This window comes from Acanthaster planci, linkage group LG09 (assembly GCF_054643075.1).
Source record: "Acanthaster planci isolate LZ-2023a linkage group LG09, COTS_SCS, whole genome shotgun sequence".
NCBI lineage: Eukaryota > Metazoa > Echinodermata > Asteroidea > Valvatida > Acanthasteridae > Acanthaster > Acanthaster planci.
Genome location: NC_141785.1, coordinates 1057300 through 1081458, shown reverse-complemented (window position 1 = coordinate 1081458; position 24159 = coordinate 1057300). Strand labels below are relative to the sequence as shown.

Genomic DNA, 24159 nt, shown 5'->3' with positions numbered 1-24159 from the left:
GGCATATGCTGACATACCCTCCCAGCTTATCTACAGGGTGTTTGTGGCCCACACCAGAGGATGAGGTAGTCTGGTGCAGAACACTGCTAGTTGTGCGTTGAGTTCAGAAGCAAAAAGGTCTGCCCCTTGTGAGGAAAATCATGTTGACCACTATAAAGTTCGAAGTACATTCAGTCAGTCGGACAGACCCCGGTGAAAGTGTGTCTGCCTGTAGGACAATAGTCTTTTCCATTGTCCAGTGGAGTAGTTGCCAAGTCAGTAGGCACAACTATGGAGACCATGTGCCGCCTTGGAGATTGATATATGCAATTGTCATTGCACTGTCTGATTGAACCATGTCACATTTGCCCTCTACAGCCATTTGAAAATGACGTATGAAGATCACCTGAAGTTTGAAAATGTTGACATGTATTAGCTGGTGTTGAGGACCCCACATGCCTGCTGCTTGGAAGCTTGGAGGGAGAGAGGCCCTCCACCTAAACTTTGAAATGTTGGTGATGATTGTAACCTTAGGGTTTGGTGAGAAGGGGAGACCCACATTGAGATGTCTGAAGAGCCACCAAGTAAGGTGGGGATGGATGGTTGAGGGGACATGCTTCGTTCCTCGGTGTGGCTATGCCCTTACGGAGGTCAAGTACTGCCCCCTAGGTAGGTTGGTTTTTGAGGATGGATTGTGCCTGGGAGATGTAAATTAATTTTGGGTTTTTGCCCTGCCCGACGTGTATTTTAACACTGTATGCTCTGAGTTCATTGGAGCTCAACTGTCAAAACTAAAATTTTGACACGATTCAATTATTTCTAGGGTTCATATGAAATGTACGTGTAACTTTTAAACCACACACAGAATCAAGACTGTGGGAAGACCTTCCTTTAATTCAAAGAAAGACACGCATATAAACGTCCCAAGCTGCCGAGAGTGGTAATGGCAAGGCCCGTGATGCTTCTATCTACATACACTTCCACTGTGGCACGGTGAAAGTACCATCCCATGAGTGCCTCACAACCAAGACTTTTGCTTCATGCAGATCTACAATGTATTAAAGTCAGTATTTGGACTCAATATGCTGGCATCCATGCTGTCATAAAGACAGAGAATTTTAGGTTAATTTAATGTCAGCATTTTTTCCTGTTAATTTTTTATTGTATGCTGCACAAAAATAAAACACACTATCGGTGTTTTGCCATTTCTCAAGTTCCGGCTAAAATTGATTTGGCAAAACCGCTTCAGTGTTGCTGATGTCATTGACAAGATTATTTTCATCATGTGAGTGAGAAGAAACCGAATGATCATCAGCATTGCTGTCAGAACCAACATACCAATGCTGGGACTGCTAGGCTCGGAGTCTGACATTGTTGTGTATATACATGTATGCTGTACAGATATTTTACGTTCTTGACCTCGTCCAGGGATTCTCCAGGTAATGTATTTAATTTCCTTAAAGCCATATCTCCCTCTTGAAACTTACTTGTACAAATTTTTGGGTGTCTCCCGCCCCTCGTCAGGTATGACTGTCAGACTGTGTAGTTAAAAGAATAAACTGATTCATGCTGTATTCCCCTCAATGAAGGAACCCTCAGCTACATCCATATGCACCGTCAATCCAATGGTTCTTTGACTTGGGTTGAGTATCATATGAAATGTTGTTATTTTGGCCTGCACACAAATGCACCTTAGTCTGAATTTTGGCTCCTAACTGATGCATATGGGATACAAGTTTTGCCCCTTTTGTGGGAAATGTGAATACACCAGCATTACAATGAATCAGGAAATGAGGATATTCTTTACAAGGGGTAATGAAGCCCAAAGAAACCCTTCAGGGTTACCTCCCAGGATCTTCCTCTATCCCTCAAAACATGTCACTGTTAGAGGATATTACTCTCAAAGAAAAATTTTCCAGTTTGCATGAAATGTTTGGGTGAATGAAATGATGAAAGTGATGAAAGGTTGGCTAGGGGCATTGGATAAGTATTACACTGTTCGCAGTGGCTTATCAGCATTACGTGTATCTTTGCTAACATCACAATGCCTATTTTGGCATTAAAACACCCATCTCTGCGACTCAGCTTCACGAATGGGGACCTGTATCTGCCAAGACTTGAAGTGCACCCACACCAACAAGGAAATGACACGCTGGTGGGGAGTTTTTCAATGGGCCTCATTGATGTATCTAGTGCACACAAGAAAACACTACATTCAGACACTGGTTGCATGTGCTCAGCAGACCCCATGCCAAATGCATGTGCACTCATGGTGAGTTGCCTCCAAAGTGTTGCACGTACACAGTGTTGTATGTACATGACATATTGCACATTTAATTGTATTGCATTTTAATGTCAATGCCTGAATAAATATTATTATCCTTGCTCTTCAAAAACACACCCTCTCCTGCTCGGAGTAGATAAAAATTGAATACATGCTATTTGATGTGGCAAGTTTGGACTGACATTTTCCTAGGGGCTCCTTTACCTCAGAGATGAATGCCGAGAAGATTATATGTAATCATCTTGTAACAACTTCTGCAAAAGCTCACTCACATATCACAAGTCCAGTTTTGAAAATCTGTCTCTTGGCTGGTTGGCCTGTTTGGACCTGCCTTGGGTCAAAATGTCTTGGAAAGATTTCATCTGTATTTTTTAGTGATGGCAAACCCAGAGAACATCTTGATTCCATGTCACACTGAAGTTTATTGGACTTCAATATTCATCTTTCTGCCAACATCCTATACCAATGGTAGTTGGGGAAAGGGTGTGGGTACATCTCCTCATGGTCTCCTTGTGACTTGTACCAAGGAACCAAGGGGATCTGTTGTGGATTGGGGCTCCCCTTTGAAACAACCTACACAGGCAAGTCCTGGGTATAATATTGCAAGCAGTTTCATAATGATACATTGGGCTAACCTGTTATATACATACCATTTCAATATCGAAGAGAAATGGCTTATTGTCACTTTGATTTATAAAACCAGTAAGGGCTATTGAATTTGAATACCACTTATTGGCAACCAGGTATTGTAGCAAATATTGCTCCATCACTTGGTCTTGGAGAGTAAAAAATAGTGTGAAATGGAATCTTGAATGCAAGAGTCAGCATTTGTAATGTCCAACTTTATAAAAGACCATGGCTGTGGTATACTATTTTAAAAAGTTACTAGCACTGTCTGCCAATATGCAGACAGTGCTAGTAAATACTAGCACTAGTGCAGAAAATACTAAAATGAATTTTTAAAAGCACACTTTTTTGAAAAGGATGTACTTTTTTGAAAAGGATGTATTAGGATGTACTTTCTGCATGTCCTACAAACACCTTTTAATTCTCATTATAAAGACGAACAAAGAAATTGACAAGAGTGAGATTTGAACCTGCGACATTTAGAACACTGTACCGGTGCTCTACCAAGTGAACTATCCGGCCCCACATTGGTGGCATTCCCATTTGTGAATGTCTTTGTTTGGGGAGGGCCATTAAGCCTGAAACATCATGTAGCCAGAGATTACGCCCCAATAACATGATACAACCTAGGAAGAGGTAAACAGGGACCTTTTAATTCTAAGTGTAATTTGTGGAATAAGCACAGTTAAAAGCTACAAACCTGATTGCTTGGTCTTTGCTTCTTGTCTTCTCTCCCTTGCATCATGGAGGGTCTAGTTAGGTAGAGAATAATGGCAAGAACTATCCAACCGACAGTTATCATCAACAGAGAAAAAGTGATGTAGCCATCATTATCAGAAGTTGGGTGTGGTACTGTATGTAAAGAATAGGAAAAACAAGTTTGATAAATGAAACAGTCGGCAAACAATTAACAAATACAAAGTTTGTTATTTGCAGGGAATTTTCACATTTGAAGTCATTAAACTTCGTCATATGTAGATTTACTTTGATAAATTGTATTCTGCAGGCCACTGTCTCATGAATACATGTATGTGTGCTACTGCTGGCTACAGTTAAACATTGAGATGTATTTATTTTGCAGTTACTTACACTCGAGGTCACACTGTGAATCTGAACATGACTGCTGAGAGTCTCTAAGCTGTGGAAAAAAAAATTGTGAAATTTAAATGACATTTGCGTCACATCCAAATACCCTTTGTCTAATAGGACATACAATCCAAGCAAAAAATCATTTGCTTTGCAAAGTGGCCAAAACTGCATACCCCTTGATTCTAAACAGGCTAAATTGACAAGATGCTATTATCAATCTGTTCTGGCACCACACTTTAATTTGGTATGTAAATATTGGCACTATACGTGTACATTATTCTTAAACATAAGGCAAACATGAACTTAAGCAACTTGTAAACCCCCATTTGTTGACCTTCATGTGCATGTACTGTATGAGTACATGCCAATACATCCCATCCATCTTTTACTCCATCCCCATCTCATCATCCCATCCATCTTTTACTCCATCCCCATCTCATCATCCCATCCATCTTTTACTCCATCCCCATCTCATCATCCCATCCATCTCTTACTCCATCCCCATCCCATCATCCCATCCATCTCTTACTCCATCCCCATCCCATCCATCTCTTACTCCATCCCCATCTCATCATCCCATCCATCTCTTACTCCATCCCCATCTCATCATCCCATCCATCTCTTACTCCATCCCCATCTCATCATCCCATCCATCTCTTACTCCATCCCCATCCCATCATCCCATCCATCTCTTACTCCATCCCCATCCCATCCATCTCTTACTCCACCCCCTCCCCATCATCCCATCCATCTCTTACTCCATCCCATCCTGTCATCCAATCCATTTCCTGCTCCAATCCGATCCCATCATCCCATCCATCTCTTACTCCATCCCCATCTCATCATCCCATCCATCTCTTACTCCATCCCCATCCCATCATCCCATCCATCTCTTACTCCATCCCCATCCCATCATCCCATCCATCTCTTACTCCATCCCCATCTCATCATCCCATCCATCTCTTACTCCATCCCCATCCCATCCATCTTTTACTCCATCTCCATCCTATCATCCCATCCATCTCCTACTTTTCGCCCTAACCCAGTTGTCCCAATCTGTCTCCCACTCCATCACTTATGTGTGTACACACTTATATAGTACAGGTGTGTATGTAGTACAGGACAATACTTGTGCATGTACATGTATGTAACACAATAAGAACTTCAACATTTGGGGGTTCAATATCTTCATTTAATATGTACATGTAAACAACAATTAACCCTCCTTCTGTTTTAACCATTAAAAACAGTCAAAAATGCCTTCCAATTGATTTTCCCAAGTACACAGACACGTGGTGGAGTGGAGTACAGCTGCCACCATGGATTTCAATTTTTTTTCGGGTCTGTTTTCCTAAGTTGAGAGAACTGTTCCTATGGATCAGCAAATAAGGGAAACCATTTGTATAATCAAGGTTCAAGGAATAATTGGTTGATTTTTATCCTTTTGCTAACGGGGGTTTTTCGGGAATATTCCAAAAAGATTGCACTTTGTGCTATCATTAAATATTGCAAGAATTCTCCAATTTTGCTTCCCCTTTGGAAAGAGTCTTCCATGAATGTTAAGTAAAATCAAAGGGCAATTAGCTGATGTCAGAATTGTTGCCAAATAATATTGAGCAACAATATTGAGCAACAACATCGACCGACCGTGCCCGCCAACACAATGGTTGCGTATGGTAAAGGACGCCCTCAACGATGGAACCAAGTTAGTTTGTTTAAGAATTTTCTATTGATTTGTGTTGAGTTTGTTAAAAAAAAACCCGGGCGGACGAAAGGGTCAAAATTAATTTTACAAAAAATAAAGTATTATACGTCAGAACCAAATTTGTTTCAGAATTTGTCAAATGATTTGCATTTAGCTTCGTTGTGAAAAAATGAAGTAAACTGCTGGCGACCTTTGGTTTTGACTTTTTTTTCCTTTTTTTTTCAATTATTTCATATTTTGATTTACTGCTTTCATTTTGGGAACTTTTGGGGGGCATGTTGTTTTCAGACATTTGTTATTTATTTTTCAAATTAATTCTGTTGTAAATTTTTTAGAGTTTGTTTTGTGTTTTACCATTTACATTTTGATAAGAAAATGTTGTTCACCCATGATTATTCATTTTTGGTGAAATTATTTTTTATGACATGTAACTTTTATTTTTGTAATTAAAATTTTTAAAAATTTGTTTCTCAAATGATTTTGGTGCTTGTTTTGTGTTTTATTATTTAGATTTTTGAATAAGAAAATTCTGTTTGCTCGTAATTGTTTATTTTTGTTAAAATTAATTTTTGGCCCATAATAATCAGCATAATGAAAGTGGGTTTCTTGTTCATGTAACGACATGTATTTCATTTACCCCAATCCTGTGTTATACTTTTTAGGATCAGGCTTCAGAAACCTAAGGCCATAGCTGTGTATTGAGGTGCCACGCCCATGAGTGTTGGGTGAGTTATGGACTCATTTTGTGTCGTACCCATGACTTTTTTGGCCCACACGAGAACACATGGATGGATCTACTTACCGGAGGACACTCATGCCCTCCATCCGGAAGTGACCACACAGTCCCTTCAACAAGGGACGGTGCCACCTAGCACTGTCTGAGACCTTACAAGGGGCATCGTAGACAGGACGTGGGATCCATATTAGTTGCCGATGGAAACCCCAACACTATTAATCTGCCTTTGCAGTGGATAATACGTTTGTATATTGTATGTGTGTACTTATGGAACGTTTTACCAACTTTCCTTTCATAGCATCCATGTATTAAGGAAGTTTTTATACGTAGCATTTTATGCATACGCATTTTATATTTATATGTACACATTTGCATGTAACATTTTATATGTACATGTATATGTGCCTTCTTACTACACTAGTTCTTGCCTGGCCTTTTCTCTGTATTCCCAGGTGTTATTTGCTTGTCAAGAAAGACTGGCACTGGTTTTTTATTGGGTAAGCATATTACTGTATGTTGGTTGCTGTGCCTACTGTTCAGAAAGAATGGCAACTTCTGAAAGCCTTGTGGATGGGATTATACAGTCAAACCAAGCCCTGGCCAAGACACTCTTTACTGCATTCCAAAATCTGAAATATCAAAGGGCCTCCACAATTAAGTTGTCTAAATTCTGTGGATGCCCACAGAAATCAGGTGACCTGACACTTTAAGAACGGGTGAATGATTTTAACTCATACTGTAGACATTTTGGCTTGTCAGAGGATGAGAAAGTCAACGTAGCAAATGATCACCTTGGGGGGTCAGCCAAGGAAGAAATCTTTTGCCGTCCAAAGGAACAGAAAGACAGCACTGGCAAACTATTAACTATTTTGAGGCGCAGATTTGGGCCTCCCGAGACAGTCCAGTCTTTGAATTGTGCTTTTTGTTTCTAAGATCAGTTGGAAGATGAGAAATTGGCCCACTACAGCCATGCACTGATCAGATTTTATGACTGCATGGAAGCTGCATCGATTGACTCTGATGAAAAGGCAGCACTAGCTCAAGTGAAACAAGGCGCACTTTAATACTGAGCAATTCATTCACGGAGCAAGAGATTCAGCAATTAAATGAGAACTGCACAGACCAAGCCATGATAACCCGGAACTGTCGTTTTCGAGTTTCGCGAACTTGCTCTAAAAATAATGCACGATGCAGACAGTAACTCAAATGATCAACAACATGACTCTCACTATCCTTCTGACATGGCAAATTCTAGTGTGGCACTTGATGCAGTGAGTTCTGGTGCACAGGCTGTCAGTAAAGAACAAAAATTGCTACTTAGTTTGGCAGATGGTCAGAAACAGCTCACTGCTGCTATGGAGCACCTAGTGAAACAAAGGCTGACTGACGCCTTGGAAAAACTAAAACCTGGTGTGTCCTCTAACCCTGGCAATCAAAGGTCAGAAAGGCGAGCATGTAGTCACAAGTGCAGTTATTGTGGAAAAACAGGCCACACTTTGGAAGCCTGCTTTAAGAGGAAAGCTGCAGAGAAGGCACAAAACAGTACCAGTTCAGACGCAAAACCCACTAATATTCAGACACAGGAGAGTACTGGTACATCAAAGGTCTCGGTAAACGTGACGCCCCAGTTGCAGGGGGCGCTGCTCTGGGGGAACCACACAAGCCCACCACCCAACCCAGTGAGCTTGATAGAGTAATGACAAAGTTTGATAAACAAAGACATCTTTCCAAGAGTCATACAGCAAAAGTTGTCTCAGCTGGAGTACCTGTGAATTGTGTGCTAGACACAGGGGTTGAGACATCATATCTTGGAATTTCTATCACCAGCATTTGGCAAAACAAGTGGGGGCACTTGGAGAGGTGGGCAAATTTTTCAAGTTACTCGGAGCAAATAGTCTTGAGATCCCTGTCAAGGGTTTTCTTGAGACTACACTTGAGATTTGGGGCCAGAGCTTTAATGTTAGCTTCCTTGTGAAGTATGAGCACCCCTACTTTGCCTGGTGACAGGTGTGACAAGTCACCTGTCATTTTTGGGTGTAATACCCTTAGAATTGTTTCACAGGATGAAAATTGTATGGAGCGATGGAAGAACCACCCTGAGTGGAGTCTGACCTTGCACTGATTTAGATCCATTGAGTCACCCAACACTGGGGATGGGGATTGTAATGACCAGGCCTCCGACCCTGTGGTTGACATTGCAGTATGCTTTAAAGAAGTCGTTGCTCAGAATTCTGCCCAAGTCATTCACTGTGGTGTGGTGAAACCCTCGACAGACTTTGTTGACAAGTTTCTTTTCATAGAGTCATGTCCACCAGGTAACGTGACAGGTAGCAATAGCCATGTGGAAGTGGCAACTGCATTGAATGCATGTATGTCCGCTAGGTGTCAGGTTGTTGAAGGAATGCAGCAAATCTGTGAACTCTCTTTTCCAGTTTTGGAGGTGAACCCTAGCCCTAATCTTGTCAGCATCCAGGAAAATACTATGGTTGCAAAAGCATGAGTAGTGCAGTTGCAGGATCAGTTTTAAAGTTGATCTTTGTGATGAAGGTGTGAATGTAAGGAAGAAGGATGGAGAGCTACGTCTTTGCATTGATTTTAGATGTGTTAATTCTAAAACAGTTAAAAATGCCTCCCCCCAGGAGTTGAGGAGACCCTCAAGGCTTTGGGAGATGCTAAACTGTTTTCTTCCCTGGACTTATCCCATGGATACTTCCTGGTTGGTATGCATTCTGACTCGATACATAAGACAGCGTTCAGAGTTACAACAGGCTTGTATGAGTTCTCCGGCTCCCACAAGGGCTCATCAATAGCCCCAGTACTTTCCAGCATATCATGGAGCTTATCTTTGGGAATATGAATCTGTCCAAGGTAGTACTTTACCTCGAAAATGTTCTTGTTTTCTAAACAATATTTTCAGAGCACCTTGATAGACTTGGCGATGTGTTCAAGAGGTTGAAGCAGTCAGGCTTAAAGTTGAAAGGCTCAAAATGCAAACTGTTCTAAAAATCAGTGATACATCTTGGCAATGTGGTGGGTGACCAGGGGATATCAGTGGACTCTTCCAAGGTAGAGTGTATCAAGAACTGACTGGTGCCCAAGAATCTTGACCATTTGGGATCATTTTCGGGGTTAGCCTCTTATTATTGTAGGTTCGTTAAGGGCTTCTCGAAAATTGATGCTCTCCTGCATTCATTGACGGCTATGGCACTCCCCAAAGCAGGGAAGACCCCAAGTGTGAACACCTTTGCATGGTAGACAGAGGCTAATGATGCGTTCAGGTTCTTGAGGAAAGCGCTTTGCCAGGCTCCAGTCTTGGCCTTTCCCATATTTGATAGAGACTTCACCCTGAAGGTGGACGCCTCCCTCAAGGGAGTGGGTAGTTGCTTACTACATCTTGATGACAATGGAGAACTGCATCCCGTGGCATATGCCAGCAGGGGTTTGAGAGGGTCTGAAAAGAATTACCCTGACCTGTACGGCTTCAAACTCGAGTTACTTGCTTTGAAGTGGGCGGTAGTAGACAAATTCAGATCATACCTTCTGGGAAGACACACAATAGTGTGGACTGACAACAGTTCAGTGGCTCACTTGCAGTCGGTGCACCTTGGAGCCACAGAACAGTGCTGGGTCACCCAGTTAGCTGTGTTTGACCTGGAGGTAAAATACCGTAGTGGTAAATTGCATAAATGCGCTGATGCGCTTAGTAGGTATCCACCAAGCACAGAACCTAGTGCTGACGTAATTCAGGTAGTCATGGAAAGTACAGTTGTACCAGCAGAACTTCAACTCACTCATGAGGTCAAGACCAAGCAACTAAGGTTTTCCTCAATGCCTGTTACAAGCAAGGGACATCATCAGTACTGCCTTTGTACTAATATGGGGAACTGTCAAAAATGCAGAAGAAAGACCAAGTCCTCAGAAAAATCTTGAATAGGTGGGAGCAACATTTGGAGCCAGGTCAGAGTGAATCTGGTTCTTCACCTACACTGGCGGAGCTGAAAGGCTGGCTTAGAGAATGGCCACACTTCGAGTGAAATGGAGTACTATATAGCTGTAGAAGAACCAGGCCTCGGGCAGGTTAAGCAGCTTCCGGTGCCAAAGGGACTGCGAATGACAGTGATTGAGGCTAGCCACAATCAGTGGGGCCACCAAAGATGTGGTTGAACCCTTTCTTTCATCAAGTGGCTGTTTTTGGCCTGGGGTTAATAGTCAGGTCCGAAACCGTGCTCAGAATTTTTTCCAATGCACGGCATCCAAGGCTCCCACTCCAACCATTTGCCTGCCTATGTGGCATCTTCTAGCATTTAAGCCCCTGGAATGGGTTGCACTCGATTTTGTGAAACTAGATAAGGGTCGTGGCAGCTTTGAGGATGTTTTGGTTATTATGGATTCATCGCAGTCCCTTGCAGGGACCAGACTGCGACAACAGTGGCCACTGCTCTTCGAGACAAATAGTTACAGGGTGCTGACCCAGATCCATGCAGATCAGGGACAGAATTTTGAGAGTCATCTCACTCAGGAGTTATGCATTCTGTACGGTATCCGGAAAACCTGCGCAACTCCATATCATGCCCAGGGAAATGGACAATCTGAGCATTTCAATAAGACCCTGTGTAACCTCGTGAAGTCCCTCAACAATAAGAGTAGGAGTCAGAGGTCTAAAACTAATCAAGTTGCTATGCAGTGTCCAGAACCACAGTAAGCAAGTGGGAAAACTATAATTGAGACTTTAGGTAGATGGCTAGGGTCAAAGGCTGCTCGTCCAGTGACGAGATGTGGTGTACACCTCCTTTGCACCTGCAAGATATTACATGCAATTATATCCTTTTTTGGTGTTGAAAAAATTTTGTCTAACATGTTTCGTAAATATTTCTCGCTTAGTTGCATGTAAGTATGTTATGTTTCTATTTTTTGCTTCAGAATGTGAGGATGCAGACACCCACTGAAGAAGTGCGACAGGTTGCCCGTCAGAGAAATGTCGCGTGTTTTTGTTTGGGCACTCCTTGTGTCCGGAGTGTCTCGATAGGCTCAACAGAAGCGTCAGTCAGTGGTTGAACTCATCGGTCTTGCCGGAACCTATAATTTGTCTGTTGAAGGGCATCCGGAGCTGACCTACAGCAGGCTACTTTTCAATACAGATCATTACCTTAACAACCTGAGCAAGAAACCCATTGATGTCTTACTTTTGAACATGGGCACAAAAGACCTTTGTGACCCAAAGATTACTGTAACAGCCCTAGTGCTGACAACCTTTCAAGTTTTGAGTCTTTTGAACACCCAGGGTATTGCTGTTCTGTCAGTGGTTGTCTTTAAATTTATTGAGGGCTCGAGGGTTCAAAAGAACACTGGGATGCATGGGACAATCACCATGGGACTTTAGCATCATACATGCAGACACATATGACTTCGACAAGCATAAACACTAAACACAAATAATATAAGATTGCAAGTATTAACATCACTCTTTAGCAAATTACTGAGTGTCTGTACATTATAAATGGGCACTGTAATGTTAGACTATGCAATAAAATGGTGTAGTTGTCCTGTTGATGCAAACAAAAATTGTCTTTACATTACAACATTGCCTAAAATGAGCAAGAGAGCATAACATAACGTTAGAGTAACTGAAATCCACATCCCCTCAAAAACACAAGCAAAATTAAAATGAAAAGTAAAGCATAGTGGCCAGGAAAGGCATCAAGCTGCACCACAGAGGTCTCCATGCTCACAGGTACATGTAAAAAGCTCCACTTGCTACTATTTTAGGGAATTCCAAATTGGCATCTCAGTCCTTGTCTGGCCACCTGTACTGTCCTCGATAAGAAACTCTTGTTCACTTAGCCATTGTGACAGGTCTTCCAGGCACACCCTCTAGGACCATCTGTGGGATTCCTGCCTGAATCAATATACTCATTGGAAGGTTTCACTCATGTCACGTATCTTGGCAACTCTGTTAGCAACGAAGGTGCAAAATCTTCTGCTTTCATGACTAATGTACTGCAAAAAGATAACTATCTGAGCTCCTTCTTGATCACAATTTCATTCACAATTTGCTTCCTTGATGATACGAGACTCAAAACTCCTTGCAATTTTTGCTATCAAGTCAGGAAGTTCAATGACCCAGTCTTCTGTCACTGTTCCTCTTCTTCACTGATTTCCTCATCCCAACCTTTGTCTTGAGCACAAAGATCCTGAAGCAAAGCTTTGTCTTGAGGATGAATGGGGTGACGGAGCGTGTATTGAATGGAGTATTTTTGATTGATGCCTTGTAACAACTCATCAGTATCCATGTTCCACAGAACTTGAAGGGTTCTCACAACTGGTAGGTGATCAACATGTAGGTCTATATTGACAATGAATGCAACTGTCACACGGGAAAGCTCTTCTGTATCATTGTTTACCCACATAGCCTGAAACCACTTCTTAACAACAGTGCACATAACGAGGGGGACAGCCTCTTTCCTTCCTTCACAGAGAAAACGTTTGAGCAATCATCCACATAGAAATGCTTGAGATCTTTGTTACATTTACATCAAAGTCGTGTTCACTGTCTTGCACAGTTCTATGCAGGTCAAACCCTGCACAGCTTGGTGAGGGGGTAGCTCAAAAGAGGTGAAAAAGCATCTGGTATTCCCTTGGGGTCCTTGAAAACTCTCTGTCCTCCCGCCACAAACAATGTAGGCATCAGCATCTTCTGGGGACACCCTAATCTGGTGGAACATTTCTTCCACATCGGAATTCAAGACCAGTCTCTCTAGGTGAAATGGCATCAACACTTCATCCAATTTGTTGGTGGTTTATTGCTTCTTGTTCCAACAGAAAAAAAATGTTTAGGTGACAATGTCACAAAACTTAGAAACACGATAATTTGTAAGCAAAACTATTCACCATTAGAATACAGAAAGAGAAGGAAAACTTGATTACAACCCACATACCAGTGTTGCAGGCCTCGAAGCCGGTCTTTGCCTCGAGGCTGGCCTTGAGGCCGATTTTTATGGCCTCGGCCTTGGAGATCGCCGGCCTTGACGAATGAATCGAGGCCGGCTTGAGGCCGCCCAATTTTCCCTACAATTCAACATGTTTTTTCAATCAAAAAGTGTGAATTTTTCTAATCATTTTCACAGTTACCGACCTTCATTAAGATATATTAACATAAAAGCAGCAGCATCGACGTCAAGTTGCAAGTTGCAACATTCTTTTCTTGGGTTCCTTGTGTGTTGAACCAAGATCGCGTAATGTGTGCATGTTCTTCCGTGCGACAGTCATGGCCGCCGCTGCACATGTAGTACCTTGTTGTTGAAAACCAGTCTAACCCAAACATAGTCTGGCCCCCCATCTGCCACTTTGCAATAAATGAGTGCTGCGGCTTTCCAGGGAGATGTTGGAGAACCTAATGTTTTAAGATGTAACGAGCATTTTCTTTAAGTCTGTCATCAGTAAACCTGCCATTCAGCCATTTGACTTCAAAAATACAAGTAATACAACTAACAAAATCTTGACCTGGATTGGAGTGATCAAATTGATTTGTTGTTAGGATGTATACCAATAGCTGGCCTCGGCCTCGGCCTCGTTAGCTGTGGCCTTGGGGTTATGGCCTTGGTCTTGGCCTCGGAGGGCATGGCCTCAGTCTTGGCCTCGGAGGTTGTGGCCTTGACTACAACACTGCTACTTACCAAATTTGAAGTCCACAGGACACGTAATTCCCAAGTCATTACGCTGACAAGATTTCTATTGTTTTAGTCGATTTGATCTTGAACCTTAATATTTTGCATCCAAATTCACCAGGCTTCTTAAGACCACTTATTACAACCTACATACCGAATTTGAAGTCCATAGGACATATAATATTAAAGTTATCCCACTGACAACATTCGTGGACACACACACCCATCTGCGCAAACACAAGGCAGAAACAGTATGCCCCTTAGACTTCGTGGGGGTGGGGCATAAAAAATTTCAAACCCAAAAAACACCTGTAGTTTTCCACATAATTTCGAAAAAGCCAAAAAAAGAAACAGAACAAAAAGAATGCATTTTTCACAAAAACTGGCAAAAAAGCCAATGACCACAAAACATTACCACTGATGGAGTGAGTTGATTTCCATTACGTATGTCATGTGTAATCCGACTATTACTACATGACCCAGGAACTTTTGTTAGCATGAAATTTGGACAACTTGAATTTTTAGCCATTCCCCGAAGTTTGACTTGCCGAGACACTGTATTTTATCTCACACTTAATGTAGAAATAAAAAGTTCCAGTTGCAAATTAGTCTTGTGCGATTTGAGTTCCCAAACGCGCGACAGTGAGCATGCCAGTGAAGCCTTTGTATTTTTGTTATCATGATATATATATAATAAATTACAGGTGCCTGGGTAACTGCCAGTTACAGGCATTGGGTAGCCAGTTCCCACACTACCCGTAAATGCACATCTCTAACTTGGGCATTACTTTCCTTCAGTGCACGTATAAAATGAACTGGAAAACTGAGAAGGAATTTGGCTAAGTATACTAAGCTACTGGCTACTGACCACAGACCACTTTCCCATTGACACAGTGAGAAAATCCTGGGTTTTGTGGAAGTCTAGTCTGGCATTTTGGACCAAATGTGCCATAATGAAGACTCTGAAATGTTAGTTCAAACAACATTTACAATTCCTCAGCCTGTTTTCAGGCTGAATACATGTAAATGATCATGGTCTGAACAGGCATTGCTGATCGTCGAGTTATTGTGGCTCTCTTTTGATGGTATGTCTGGTTCAAATTTGAAAGGTAAAGTGGCTGTGATGTCGTTTGTATCATTTTCGATACCATCTACAACAGCAACTTAGATGCCCCTGGATACGTCGGGTATTGCGTAGAGGTGAGATTTGACTTCTTGTGGTTGATTATGACGCCCAGGTGATTCGGTAGAGAGCAATCATCAGAATCCTAAGTCTCATTTAATTATGTCACAAAACTGAAGAACACCCTTGACTTCACTCATGTCGGGATCTCTGTGATGTCTTTGTTTCTGCTTTGGATACATACATGTATATCGATACTGCATGCCATTAGTTGTTCCGCGCCCTCTTGTGTCCTCTTATTACGAGGAGTTCTGTTCAGAAATCCCAACTTGATGAATCTGCCTACAGTTTGAAAACAGCGAATGGGCTCATCTATATGTACCTAAAGTGGTAGCAGCCAATCACCAGACCTCCCAACCTCTTTGATTACAAAACTGTATTCTGAAAATTCAAAAGTCATATTTCTCTTTCTCATTAAAAATTTGTATTTTTCAAAGAATATATTCTTCCACATGATCGTTTTGACCACTTGTCTGGATTGAGTCTAATGTTAGTCTGAGTAACTCAGACTAGACTAACACTTCTTCACACATAAAATAATCACACAAGAAATCCATTATCAAAGTTGAAGAGTGAAATAGCCCATGCCCACCTGATTTGATCACAGTTTAAAAAATTGAAATCTTGAAAAGCACATTGTATGTCCAGGCTTTTGGAAATTCCCGCATAAAAAACAATGCATGTGGAACACATAAAAGCCATGTAAAAATGTACGACACAACTTCTTTGCCCGGCATCAGTTGCCAAAAAGTCCTCTACCTATCGGCGAAAGCAGAAAATTTACTAACCTCATTTCAAGCCGCATATTTACATGTATGGTGGCCATGAAATGTATGCTACATAAAATACTGGAGATTGTCACTACTTCCACTGATGCTCAAGCGGCTTTAAAGAGTCCCACTAATGCATACATGAATATTGATATTTCATGGGCAGCCAATCACAACATAATGATCAGGTGGTTGCCCGATGCTGTTTACACACGAAGTTTGTACACGTGCGTGCATACCCTGTACATACGTCCATTTACATTGTACATGTGCGCGTGCAAATGTGTGTACATGTACATGCACAATGGTCGAACTACGATTTTTTTCAGGCGTGTCAATATCCTCTAAACCCGTATTTTATGAAGGAGAAAACATACAATAGTACTTTCAAGAATTTCCCATAGGAAATAGGCTAAATCGTACTAGTTGGCAGGTCAGAATCACATTGCCGAACTTGTTTTTACATCAGCCAACCTGCATTATAATGAACGAGTCTACAAGTCTGACTACTTTGATTGGTGGCAATTCCCTTTACTTTATGCAAGATCATGTCATTCATATGCAAATATGAATAACTACATATCACCAATGGGGTTCCGATTGGCTTATCCGTCATGTCAGACTGACTGACTGGTGATGTATGACACACACTGTACAATAAAGGCTATCAAAAGAGGGTGCCATGTGAGGGTTATGCGAACTCACAGGCCGAGCGTGACGACCATGTAGTGCGTACTGACTGAAAGGATGGCTGACTAGGGAAGAGCAACATGAGTCCGACAAGATTCACGTCTAAAGAACACCCAAATAAATCTGACTACTAGTCCTTACATTAACCACTTTCTGCCAGGGAGCCTGGTTTCGGGCATATAGGCTTTATACACGAAACCGCACAAAAGAGCTTGGCCTTATAACAAAAGACCGTACTAAGAACAAAAGACTGAGCTGCTGGGAATTGCTATCATTTTTTCATTTGTCAATAGAGGAGAAAATCCGTCATTGTTTTGAAAGATTAACCACTGTTTGTGGCATTCAGTGCAAGTGGATTATCAAAAGTGCTCCAATGATAAGAGATACAATACTGCTGCTCATTAATCTGGCCCCGATTGAAAAAAACGTGCCAGTTTCAGGAACAAAAGAAACTTCTGTAACACCGCACAATCTGGGCTCTTTTTACCAGGCGGCAGGCCTGGCTGAAATACTCGTACTCAGGCATCAATAGATGTTGTCTGTTAGATTAGAGTAGCCACAAGACAGTCATTCATGTGGGTGTAAACATCCAGTAAATGAAGTTATGATATTTTTTTAGAATTTTGAAAAACAGAAAATCTTGAAAATCTCCCGGTTTTACATCATGCAACTTCAAATTACACCCAGCAGCAAGTGGTTAAGTTAGAAGAGAGAATTCCTGAAAAATGCTAATAGAGGTGTACATGAATGAATTCAAGTGCTCAAATTTAACACTTCACTGTGCCTGCATGATAAACATTGGTCTACTCTAGCATTTGAGAGATACATGTATTTCATAACGAGAATGATGTACTAACAAACACAAATGCCCCCTACGTCAATGCTTTAACCCTGAACTTTAATTACCATTGTTTAAGCCATGCTGACCTTAATCCTGGACTTTTAGGCCCCAATGCAATAGGCTTCTTACTACGACTACAAAGAGCAATCTACAAACAAAATTTGAATTCCACTTGTTAAGTACATCTCAAGTTAACTGCTCTGCATTTTGCCACAAATAAGTGACCCAGAAATGCTGCTGTGGTTTTTCAGAGAGGGAAAAACACTATGTGGACCAGTGCAAGTTCAAGCAACAACGAGGTCCACACTTTGTTTGCCACGTTTGCTCGCACGCACCCATGGAAGAAAATGGTGGAAAAAGTATACCCTTTTACTTTGTCAGTGTGGCACAAAAAGCACTGCTGAGCACTGGACTACCGGTACATCTTTATATCATACCCTTATTTAACATGTTTATGGAACTGTTTTCTTTTCTGGAATCATGACTCCTACACGTACATGTATACTGTGCCATCCACTGTCAAAAACTGCAAGAAAGAAATGTAAAATATCCATGACTGAAGGCACTGTATTTAATGTAAATTCGAAGGTGGCACATTTGCGCGCATAGGCCACTATAACATCTTTACTGGGCATCAACTTATCATACTTGCACTCGTTGAACACAGAAAATTTAGTACATCTGCGTCCCGTATACCACTCATCCTTCGGCCATGTGGTATATGGGGCACAGACACACACCACCTAATAGTATATGGGACACAGACACACACCACCTAATAGTATATGGGGCACAGACACACACCACCTAATAGTATACGGGGCACAGACACACACCACCTAATAGTACATGTATATGGGGCACAGACACACACCACCTAATAGTATATGGGGCACAGACACACACCACCTAATAGTATATGGGGCACAGACACACACCACCTAATAGTACATGGGGCACAGACACACACCTCCTAATAGTATATGGACACAGACACACACCACCTAATAGTATATGGGGCACAGACACACATCACCTAATAGTATATGGGACACAGACACAGATCACCTAATAGTATATGGGGCACAGACACACACCACCTAATAGTATATGGGGCACAGACACACACCTCCTAATAGTATATGGGGCACAGACACACACCACCTAATAGTATATGGGGCACAGACACACACCACCTCATAGTCTATGGGACACAGACACACACCACCTAATAGTATATGGGGCACAGACACACACCTCCTAATAGTATATGGACACAGACACACACCACCTAATAGTATATGGGGCACAGACACACATCACCTAATAGTATATGGGACACAGACACAGATCACCTAATAGTATATGGGGCACAGACACACACCACCTAATAGTATATGGGGCACAGACACACACCTCCTAATAGTATATGGGGCACAGACACACACCACCTAATAGTATATGGGGCACAGACACACACAACCTCATAGTCTATGGGACACAGACACACACCACCTAATAGTATATGGGGCACAGACACACACCTCCTAATAGTATATGGGGCACAGACACACACCTCCTAATAGTATATGGGACACAGACACACACCATTACTCCCCAATGCATGTTGTACAGTACTTTGATGCCAGGATACAGTGTGCACATGAACAGTACATGTACTGTATGTACATGTACATGTACCTTACTACTGTGATTTGACGAGTGGCCTTTTTAATATCCCTCATCTAACTGTAGCATGTGCACTGACAGTTCAATACATGGCTGTCTGTGGTACCATAAACAGCCTGATTGCGATTGCTGTCCCAAAAGCAGTTTCTAGTTTGAGAGAGACAGCATGTGCTTAAATGCAAATGATGTGAACGACAAGTATGAAGATAAAATAAAGATTTACTTCACACAGTTTGGCTCAATTATTGGTACTGATTCCTGATACTACACCTTTAGGAAAGACCAGTGCAACAATTATTAAAACAATATTTCTCACTGAAAACTACTGTGTTAGAATCAACAAGAAGAAGAACATGTATCCATATTGATGGTCCAGCCATGCAAAAGAAGCTGGTGAGAGCATGGACTTAGACTGGTGCTTACGATTCTGCAATGTTTGATTTCTACTCTCATACATTCGTTTCAACATTGTGCTTGTATTTTCAAAGCAAATATTGTTTTTTCTCTTTAGTTTGAATGTAGTTTTACATTGTAAATGGACTCCATTTGAATCTAAGTGGTTGTTTGGGTGGGCCACTTTCCCAGTCCAACCCAAACCAAGTCCACAAGACCATAATTCTGAGCCAAGTCACATGTTTGAATCCAGACTTAAGTCCTCCCTCACAGAATATATATAGTACATGAACACGTATTTAAGTACCCTGTACAGTACATGCATATGACAACAACAGCAGCTTTTAGCAACTCACCATACTTATCAATCTTCGCATAGCACCTTCATGTGAACACACACATTCACATGGATCATATCCTCCTTCTGCCATCCTTAAGTGGTGCTGATACCAAGACACAGAGAAAGACTTTTCATTCACCTGCATGTAGAAATATTTGAGTAGGAACAGGTACATGTACGTATAAGAGAAAGGATAAAAATGCTAAGTTACATGTACAGTGAATGCACTTTTATGCAGTCTGTTAGGACTGACTGCTGATATTTTGTTTGACAGAAATGGTGCACATGTACCAAATTTTCAAGGGATAAACCAACCCCCAAGGCTTACACAGACCAACATGCCACGTACGCTTGAAAAGTACCACACCCGATGTACATGTATATCCACAGACACCAAGCAGTTAATCTTTTCAATAGCAGCAGTGTCAAAGTAGGAGTAGTCATAGCACATATTCATGAATACTAGGAAATTTTTGATAACTCTACCTAGTTTTACTGACTGTACTTTCTACATGTGTACATGTATCAAGAATACCTAAATTATAATATTTAACCCATAAAATAGGCTCCTCATACAAATATCCCTTTTCCCTATTATTCAACAAAAGAAACAGAGGGCTGACTGCATGGTTCCTACATCCATTTATAAAACATGTATGGAGTTAGAAGCTGTAAACAATCCACAACTGAAAGACTATTAACAGAAAACTTTGCTTACCTCACATCAATGAGGAATAGTATACGCAGACCTGTACAGGTACATCAACCATCAACAAGCAAATACTGGCCAATGGTGTCAGTTCAAAGGATGGCACTGTAAGGCAACAAAGCATGTTGTTATAACATAGAGAAAGATTGTGAATTTTTATTGGTTGAGCATCAATCACATGATTTGCCACAAAAACTTGTGTACATGTACACGTATGTCTACTGACACACGTACATGTGTGATGTGGTACATGAGTAATGTACCCCACAGGGAATATGTAGACATGGTAACCTTGATCTTTCCCATTGTTGAAAGTGTAGAGTCTCCTGTATATAAGTGCGTGATGTATTAGGTTGTAGCTATGCTGGTATTACGTAAACTTACATGTATATTCCTACAAAATGAGCCATGGGTAACAGTGAAGCGCTACTTCTGTCATGTCCACCACTGTTGTTAAAGTTAACATTATTGTCAACGTGTCGTTCTTTTGTTTTGTCTATTTTGTCTTTCAACTGCAAATTTTGCAATTAATCCACAGTAATAATGTTGGAACATGAGAACAGGTTGCTTCCCAAGAAAAGGTTCTCTTTCATTCCAAAGAAGAGATCAGAAATTTGATTGAGAAAGACATCATCAGCACAAAGAAATGAACGGAACATTTCCCGCTATTTCTGATAGTTTGCAAATTCTGCACCTCAACACGAAGAGACTCTCAGGTTCAGACGTTACCCTTACAGAATTGAACAGCTTACTGGAAGATTTCACAGAAAATGTCAACAAAAAGATGGTACTTCCTCTCAATTATTCAATTCAATAGTATTTTTCAAATAAACACTTCATTGTTGAAAACTATTTCAGCAAAATGCATCATTCTGCAGTAAACTTACTGTTCCCCTACATCTGTATAAATTGTTAACGTGGTATAACCAAACAATTGTTACCTGCTGTGATGAGGTCCATGGGCTTTGTACACCCGAGGAGGCAAGTGGCTAAATGAGGTGTCTTCTCAATTAGCTATTTACATGTACCCCCTCGAGTGTTCAAAACATCATGGCCCTATCATAGCAGGTAACAACTGCATGCCTTTTCCAAGCACTGAAAGCAGATACGCAAGGATTTTGTGTGCATTCTTTGACTTGAATTTGACAGATAGAAAATGGGTTCTCAGTTTTTTTGAGATTGTACCGGCATTATGATATATATGCATGTATGCCAAAGTTGTTATAATTTTAATCCACAAGTTTCTTAAACCCTTGTAGATGTATTACTTTGGCTGAAAATGTCTCCTTTTGAAAATGGTAAGATTTACTGTACATAGTTGGCACATTATGACTAATGATTGGGAGGTGATTATCATAGAATTCATTTCTTCCCATAGTAAAACTATGTGTTGTTGCATTTTATGGACTCCAGATGATACGTAGAATTGGCTGGGTGATGCAGCCTGAACCAAAGATATTTGTTAGGCCCAAAGATACGTAAAATCAACTTAACCCTGTGCTGCAGTAAGCAAAACTCCACGCAACATGGCACCAATGTCTGTTTTCAACAGCATGTGGGGTTTGGGCATAAAAAAACATGGGAATCAATAATGATTCAAGCTTTCTATAAAAAAAATCTACAACAGCTTAAAATGTGCACAGCAACAGGTAACAATGTGAATAATGAAAGCACTACTAGTTTATAATCGACTTCAAACTAGAATCTCAATATAACTGCAGCATATCCCTGGAAATAAGTGGCTACGTAGCCGAAGGAGGTACATATACATGTACATCGTATGCATTGACTACACAGTCAAAAGATTTTGATAACAAAAAAGGTCAAGTTCAGAGTACAGCTAATTCTAAGGGAGTGAAAAGGCAACACAAATATGGGATTTATGGGATGGAGTTGGGCAGGGGAAAAAGATGCTACAGAGTCTCTTTTATATATCCTTGAAGGGAATAAACCTGTTCATGCACTGAATAGGGAAGATTGAAAACAAGAGTGTCTCCCAAGTAGTGGATACGTAGACACACACGTACACAGTGGGATCATGGAGTCCAGGATGGGAGAAAGAGACCCCCAAGCATGAAGAGAGGGCCAATTTTCCTGGCAACGAAGGCTCCTTCGGTAGGAACTGCACATTGCTGGTTCACAAACGACTATGAAATGCATGCATTGCAGTTGTGTAGCTACCAACAAAAATGAACACTACCGACCAACATGGCTCTTTTTCAACTGATGTGGGGTGCTTCTGCTCAAGGCAGATATTCCCTTTAAACAAATTCCAAGCAGATGCAACTGGACGTACAGAGTACTGCACAATGTACATGCATACATGTGTGAATGGTCAAACCTGACTTCTTACTTTTGCAACTGGCTATGAAGTGGAAAACATGTATTCTGCAACTGTGTCAAAATTCCACTCCCAGAAATGCTACTTAGACATGTTAGAAGGCCCCACTTGAACTGCAGTATGTATGTACGTGTACATGTATCCTAGGTGAATGATGAATGTTTGGGCACCTAGAGTAATCCCAGATTGTTTGTTTATTATCACACTGACTCATATACATACCTAAACCTACGACGATATCACGGGTATGGGCTAGGGAAGTACTTGAAAGTGCTTCACATGCGACACAAAAACAGTGAAGTCACTGTTTTCCATTTTGAAAAATGGAAGCTGAAGTAGTCCTAGATTCTTGTTCAAAATGCCCGTTTTGTCCTTGTTGCACAAAAGCGTATTTCAATTTGAGGCGACTGTTTAGCTTCCCATTGTCAACCAGTGTTCTATTCTTGGGCAAGTTTTATTTGGGCCAATACTAAAACTGCAGAGAAAAAGACCCTGTCCCCAGGAAAAAGTCTGAGATCTGAGTGAAGTGTATAAACAGGTACTTGTAATCTGGCCAGCGTTTTAGCTAGTGAGCCGTGCAGCCATGTTTTGCGTGGCCAGTTTCGTGAAATCACGGCCCATTTTTTCAAGCACGGCCTGGCAGTGCAAAGCAAGCCGTGAACTACTTAATTCGAGTCTTGTGTAATCTAGTAAAATAAAATCTGAGGTAAAAATTCAGTCTTTTCCCCATGCTTTTTTCCCGGCCCCCATAAACCAAGTTCAACATAGAAAATACACTGCAATAAAGCACATGTACGCTGGGACCCATGGTTCGGATCGTGTACGCTGGGACTACGGTTCAGATGTATTCGGTTTGAACGTATTGTGGCAAAAACGGGTTAGGGTCACCCCTGTCTCCAAAATTAACTCGCCGGTCCTGCATGACATCACGGGGTCACAGAGACCCAATTATATACACAGATACCTGTCACCTTCTTTTAAGTCTTATCGTCGAATAAAACCCTAACGTTCGGATTAGAGTTTGGCATCCATTTGTTGTTTCTTACGAGTGTTTTGGGTGTGTAGCAGTTACTCCGCCTAACAAGATTCCTTGACAGTCCATCAGAGCAGTCCAAGCCG

General features: G+C 41.3%; 1 protein-coding gene across 8 annotated transcripts in view; it reads right to left on the bottom strand.

Moving 5' to 3' along the window:
• LOC110990417 (small integral membrane protein 14-like) overlaps window positions 1-24159 on the bottom strand; it is a 150315-nt gene that overhangs the window by 87566 nt on the left and 38590 nt on the right. For all 8 annotated transcript variants that reach the window (XM_087141010.1, XM_087141006.1, XM_087141009.1 and 5 more), the window contains exons 3-6: window positions 20709-20804; window positions 20007-20129; window positions 3980-4028; window positions 3591-3742 (exon numbers count right to left, since the gene is read on the bottom strand). In XM_087141010.1, the coding sequence (XP_086997136.1) occupies window positions 3591-3742; window positions 3980-4028; window positions 20007-20081 (276 nt within the window). In that variant the 5' untranslated portion in view covers window positions 20082-20129; window positions 20709-20804. The remainder of the gene's footprint in view (window positions 1-3590; window positions 3743-3979; window positions 4029-20006; window positions 20130-20708; window positions 20805-24159) is intronic.